The 6866-nt window shown below is 36.5% G+C and overlaps 1 protein-coding gene across 1 annotated transcript in view; it reads left to right on the top strand.

Moving 5' to 3' along the window:
• fsip1 (fibrous sheath interacting protein 1) overlaps positions 1–6866 on the top strand; it is a 29721-nt gene that overhangs the window by 11451 nt on the left and 11404 nt on the right. The window contains exons 7-10 of the mRNA XM_016557362.1: positions 983–1035; positions 1149–1301; positions 2511–2630; positions 6096–6233. Coding sequence (XP_016412848.1) covers positions 983–1035; positions 1149–1301; positions 2511–2630; positions 6096–6233 — 464 coding nt within the window. The remainder of the gene's footprint in view (positions 1–982; positions 1036–1148; positions 1302–2510; positions 2631–6095; positions 6234–6866) is intronic.

Here is a 6866-nt window from a genome sequence, read left to right as displayed (position 1 = left end):
CTTGAGGTATTCGGCCAATCACAATGCACTGGATAGCTGGCCAATCACAGCACACCTCTCTTTTTCAGACCGATGAGCTTTGTAAAAATCGACGCGTTTCAGAAAGGCGGGGCATAGAGGAGAAACAATAATGTACAGTATGTGGAAAATAATGTGTTTTTTTTTTTACCTTAAACCGCATAAACACATTTCATTACACCAAATAATGTTCTTTTTAGCAGCATCATATGACCCCTTTAAATGTAAGTTTAAAATGTAATACTAGTTAAAGTACAGTATATAATTTTTAAAAGTTAGACATAAATATTTACTCTTGTAAATAAATTAAAGACGTATGCTGTTTCCAGATCAACTGTGCTGTTGGATATTTATGTGTTTAATAACTTCACATGGACAAATAAGATGTATTGTGTGTACACTGTATTGTTTTGTATTTACTATAGCAGCCTTTTCCTTATGTTTGCTTGTGTGTGTGCTGGTTTGACCTACACCATAGAACCAAAAATGGATTCATAATGTAAGCAAACCTGACTTTACCCACAACGCGACTGTCCCTGTACTTCAAGCGGCTAAATTAATGAAACCTTTACTGAAAACGTAAAAAAAAATCAGAAAGGTTTCTGTGAGGACTGGGGGACAGACAATATCATTAGCTCAATATAAAACCATAAAGTCAGTTGAAACTCCTGGTAATGTGGGGGTTGTCTCTGTTGTCTCTGTGTGTGTGTGTGTGTAAGTGTGAGTGTGTGTCTGTGTCTCTGTGTGTGTGTGGTGTGTGTGTAAGTGTGAGTGTGTGTCTGTGTCTCTGTGTGTGTGTGTGTGAGTGTGTGTTGTCTCTGTGCTCCTACAATTTGCTGAATTAGAATATTACACTTGAAATGTGCACTGGTACTCTTATGGACGTATTATAAGCAAACTGCATTTGATCTGTTTTATGGTTTGTATGTTGCCATGTTTTCACTCAAAAAGTCATGATTTGCAGTGCTGTTCCAAACTTGTATGACTTTCTTTCTTCTGAGGAATGAGGTTTATCATGTTTAAGCTGATATTTTCCATGAAAGTGAATGGTGACTGAGATCCGAAGTCCTCTGTATGACTTCTGAAGGCATATAATAACTTTGTGAGAAACAGACCATAATAGTGTGTGTGTGTGTGTGTGTGTGTGTGTGTGTGTGTGTGTGTGTGATGCAGGTCACGCTGAAGCGGGTCAGCAGGTGATGGAGGATCAGCCGTCAGACAGCAGACAGCGAGGAGCTGCTCGCAGCAAGCGCAGACAAGACTTTGTCAAGAGAAATATTGAGGTATGTCGAGGTCACGATTAGAGTCATACGACTGAACATGTGGGTGAAGAATGCTGGAAGGAGCTGCTGGCGTACGGTTTATTGAAGGGCTCGTCCCGTTTGTTTTTAAAAAGTCTGAATGTGATATTGATGCTCAGAGTCAGGTGGTCTCAGGGGGAGGGGCTTGCTTATTCTACAGAGCTTCTGATTGGACAGAAAAGAGTGTATTATGATGTCATTGAGAAATTTGGTATGTTTTCCTGTGCAAAACTGACATTTGTATTTCATGGGGTCTTTAAACATGGAAAGACATCCATTCATGAGAGCACAGAATGGAATTATAGTGTAATGTAGAATTGAAACCGCTCTGTTTTTCTGCAAAATTGATTCCAGCTCCACTGCAGAAACTGATGCTCTTCCTCAGTATTTATGACTTGTTTTCCAGTACAAATTTCTTAAATTTACTGGAGATGCAGAAGCACATCAGATAAGAAAAGAAAGTGGTCAGAAAATGAGTTTATGATTAAAACAAGAACAAATTTCTGCCGGTGAGCTCAGAAAAATCAACTAAATTCAAAGCTGATTTTTTGGACCACATTGGCAGATATTTGTTCTTGTTTTAAGCGTAAACTCACTTCATTTTGATCAATTTCTGGAAAACAAGATCTCTTATTTTCTGTCATTTTCTGTCATATCCAGCAAATGTATCTTTCTGTGGGTCTTAAGAAGTCTTTACTCACCCTTCCTCAAATTAAAGCCTTAAAAGGTCTTAAATTAGAAAAGAAAGTCTTAAATTACATACAGTTGTGGCCTTAAATGTTGCATATACTGCAAAAAATGAATACCTTCCTCAGTATTTGTGTCTTCTAATACAAATATTTAAACATTCTTAAGATATGAAGTCTTGAAAAATTTACCAAAATGAAGTGAGTTTATGCTTAAAACAGTCTAAGAACAAATATCTGCCAGTGGAAAATGAAACTTGTTTTCCCTTTGAATTAAGTTGATTTTTTTTTAGTCCATTTGCAGATTAACTCACTTTGATCAATTTCTCATAAAACAAGACTTCTTATAGTTTGTCATTCACAGTAAATGAATCTTGATTTAAGAATCTTAAAACAAAAATGGAAAACGAGACAGAAATGCTGAGGAAGAACATGAGTTTATGTAGTGACTGGATCATGAAGAATATGTTTGATTAATTGACTGAAGGTGTTTGTGATTGTTCAGCTCACAGAAGCGTCAGGAAACTCGTTTCTGCTCACGCAGCAGGAGAAAGAGAGAATAGAGGAACTGCTGAAAGATCTAGAGGAAGAAGAGAACTGCAGCGACCTGCTGACTGAACCGCAGGTACGGCTTCATACACGTATATTAGTCTTCACTAGTACTAGTGATCAATCCTCTAAGACTCTGTATTACACTTCATTAACAGTCGAGTTGAACCGTTTCGGTGTGTTTGAAGTGACTCGTTGTTCTTCATTCCGCTGGTGTTTACGAGTTCTTTTCATCTGATTCCCATCTCACCGGCACAGGAATTGGCCTCTTATGTTAATAGCGTTCTTCTTTCCTTTGCAAAGCGATTTCTGTAATTAGTGCGGAGGCCGAACAGGACCGCAGATGTTTGGATCCTCCTAGATATAATCTTAGAATTCTAAGAAAAATGTAATAATTGTGAGATATAAACTTAGAATTCTAAGAAAAATGTAATAAGTGTGAGATATAAACTTAGAATTCTAAGAAAAATTCAATAATTGTGAGATATAATCTTAGAATTCTAAGAAAAATTTAATAATTGTGAGATATAATCTTAGAATTCTGAGAAATAAAGTAATAATTGTGAGATAAACTCAGAATTCTGAGAAAATGTAAAAATTGAAGTTCTGAGAAAAAAAGTCAGTATTGCAAAATATAAATTTGCAGTTGCAAGGAAAACAGTCCGAATTATGAGATAAACAATTACAATGATCTTATTTTTAATAAATTTTTTTATTCCGTGGCAGAAAGGGGCTTCCATGTGTTCCACATATTCATCACAGCAAGAAATCCTGCAGATCGACCCGGCGACAATGTGTAACTGTATTTTAGGATCATTTCTGTGTATTTCAGTTTAAAACTCTCCAAACACACAGATCCTCCACAGCTATAATAGAGAGCAGAAGCTTCTCCATGTTAATGTTGGTCTGTGGTTAATGTAGGGCTGTTCGCTGATGTTTTAGTGTTGCTCTGTCTGACTTTAGTACATTTGTAAAGACAGAGAGATGCTGCGGATGGTGTTGTTTGGCTTATTTCCATCGTACGGCTGTGTTTTAATGCTCACGAGCACTGAAGGCCAAAGCACATTAAAGTATGATGGATCACTGCACCGCAGCTGTCTTCTGCTGGAGTCTCGCTCTACATCACCTCATCATTAATCGCTGTCGTGCACTTATTCTCATGCTTCTAGACAGAGAGATGCTGCGGATGGTGTTGTTGGGCTTATTTCCATCGTACGGCTGTGTTTTAATGCTCACGAGCGCTGAAGGCCAAAGCACATTAAAGTATGATGGATCACTGCATCACTGTATGATGGGTCTCGCTCTACATCACCTCATCATTAATCGCGTATCGCGTAATGGTGCGTATCAACAGCCCGACACGGAACGCTATACAACCGTTACTGGAAATTATCAACACAGTTTACACAAAATAAACTATTTATGTTACAATAAATACACTTCATTAGAAGAATAAACGTTAATTCACACAATATCCACCGTGCATCTTATATAATGCAGCTTTGCAAGCGCAACGAAGCCGGTTACCTTGGTTTTGATCTCGCTGTATTCTCACACATGCGCTTCTAGAAATAAATTACAGTTTAACAGAGATTCACATAGAAAACAGCTGTTTTAAATTGTAATAATATTTCATAGTTTTACTGTATTTTTGATCAAATAAATGCAGCCGTGGTGAGCAGAAGAGACTTCTTTCAGAAACATTAAAAAATCTGAATTATTCCAAACTTTTTGCTGCCAGTGTGCATGTTAATGTAGGTTTTCTTATGATTTGTATTTTCTTCAAATGCAAGATTATTATTAAACATAGCATCCAACTGTTTATAACCCAGGGTTATTATAGTGAATTAAAAAACATTTTTTAAAAAGTTTGTTTTAAACGTTTTCGTTACTTAAAATAAAATAAATGTTAACTGAAATAAAATATAAGCTAGTTTCCAAGGCAACGTTTCTCATTTTCATTACGTTTGACTTGATGTACAAAATAACTAAAACTAAAACAAAATTAAAATAAAAAAATAAATAGACATATTTAAAAGACAAAAAAAAAAAACACACAACAAAACTACTAAAACTTTAACTAAAATTAACATGAAAGCAGAAAATATAAAAATAAAATCCAATTCAAAATATTAACAAAAACTCTCAATGATACAAAAAAACCACTCTTATAACCTCCATATGTTGTGCAGTAACGTCTGTTATTATTATCTGGAGCTATACGTTCATATTGCAGTTCAGTACGGTGGATCTATGAGCTCACAGTCATTATAGTGAGGCTTTTAATTACCCATAAGTCTTTGCTGCACGCAGGCAGCATGCCAACGCTTACCTCACCCCGCCTACTTCTGACCTCAGCGCTCGCCGCTCGGCCTGATGGGAGATTCGCTCATTGGGAAACAGAAGGATATTAGTCAAGACTTAGATATTTGGCTTTAAAGGGCTCTTTGGCCGAGCGTCCGAGAGCAGCAGTCAGGATATTGTGTGAAGTCCAAGAGCAAATACCAGGAAAACCGCTGGGCTTCATTTTCATGTGAGCGCTTCTGCAAAACAGCATGACATCTGTGACAGAGGCCTGCTGAGGTCTTTACCCTCAGATAATAAATGTTTAGCTGTTTAGCTTCCTATTGATAATCCTTTAATCATGTTGAACTTTGTTTAACCCTATAAAGCCTGCTTTATCATATTTAATATGATCCGCATGATCAAACTCTGCTGTCACTCAATCTGCTGCACATCTTCTGTCTCTGATTGAGAGTTTAGAGGTTTATTCAGTCGAAGCTCTTTCAGTGTAATTCTGGAGCTGGAGCTTCACGAGTCAAATCTTGACTGATTTTGATCAAGTAAGCGTCAGAATAACTGCAGTAATATCTCCAGATGAACTCTTACTGGACTGAAGCAGCTCAGCTTTACTTGATTCTCCATCAATCATGTTTTAGAGTCTCAAATCTGATCCTCAGGATCTTTTGAGGAGCGTTTGTTTCCAGAAGCTTTACTTTCACTGTTCCTCAGCGGAGGAATGATCTTCACAAGCCTCCAGAACATCTCACATCTTCTGAGGAGCCTTTATTTCTTCAGCTCTCAATCACTGCATTATATGTTTGGAGCATTTCAAGCTCATCTTATATTACTGGAGATATAGAGCGACCACTGATATTTAGATCATTTTATGTCAGCATCTGCTGCACTGTTATAAATCTCTCATTGATTTACATCACAAGCAGCAGAATTTCATCATATAAATATCAGCATCTGCAGCAGATTCATGTTTTTGCTCTGAATAAAATTGAGCTGTTTTTCTCACTATTTCAGACTACATGAGCCATAAAAGCCTGAAAAATTATCATTCAACCATCTGACTTCATCATTCTGACATATTTTGAGGAAGTTCATATAAAGTCAACGGGGTCCAATATTGTTTGGTTTCAAACGTTCTTGAGAATATCTTCTTTTTTTGGGGGGTTAAATGTGCTGAAGGCCGGGTGGAAATACACTTCTTTTCATTGTTGGGTGAGTTATTTATTTCTCCTCTGGTTTCCAGGTGGTCTCGTCGACTCTATCAGTTTGTGAAGGTTTCGGTCCTGAACCGTCTGAACTCCACAGTCTCCGTCACATTGACTCCAGACTGCAGCTGCTACTTCCTGTGCAGGACTTCCTGTCTGTGCGGAGCCCGTCGCAGGTACTGATCTCTGCTGATCTTTAGCAGTCCTGCTTTCTATCCAGGATGGTTTTGTGGATCACTTACACTGCCGCATGCTGATTTATTATCAATGTTGAAACCTGTGATACTTTTTATCAGGATTCTGTTTAATAAAAAGTTGAAAAGAACAGCATTTATTCAAAATATAAATCTTTTCTAACAATATAACTCTTTGTTATCACTTCTTATCAATTTAACACATCCTCGCTGAATAAAAGTTTTAATTTCTTTAAAAAAAATAAATAAATTGACTGACCCCAAACTTTTGAACTGTAGTGTATATTGTTAGAAAAGATTTCTATTTTAAATAAATGCTCTTCTTTTTAGCTTTTTATTCATCAAAGAATCCTGAAAAAAAGTATCACAGTTTCCAAAACAATATGAAGCAGCAACAGTTTCCAGCTCTGATAATAAATCAGCATATTAGAATGATTTCTGAAGATCATGTGACACTGAAGACTGGAGTAATGATGCTGAAAATACAGCTTTGATCACAGAAATAAATTACATTTTAATGTATATTAAAATAGAAACCATTAATTTATATTGTAATAACATTTTACAAGATTACAGTTTTTTTCTGTATTTTTGATCAAATAAAAGCAGCCTTGA

The sequence above is a fragment of the Sinocyclocheilus rhinocerous genome, unplaced genomic scaffold (genome assembly GCF_001515625.1).
Source record: "Sinocyclocheilus rhinocerous isolate Xijiao unplaced genomic scaffold, SAMN03320098_v1.1 scaffold1068, whole genome shotgun sequence".
Classification (NCBI taxonomy): domain Eukaryota; kingdom Metazoa; phylum Chordata; class Actinopteri; order Cypriniformes; family Cyprinidae; genus Sinocyclocheilus; species Sinocyclocheilus rhinocerous.
The sequence above is the reverse complement of the archived record's forward strand: the minus strand, read 5'-3'. Positions and strand labels throughout refer to the sequence as shown.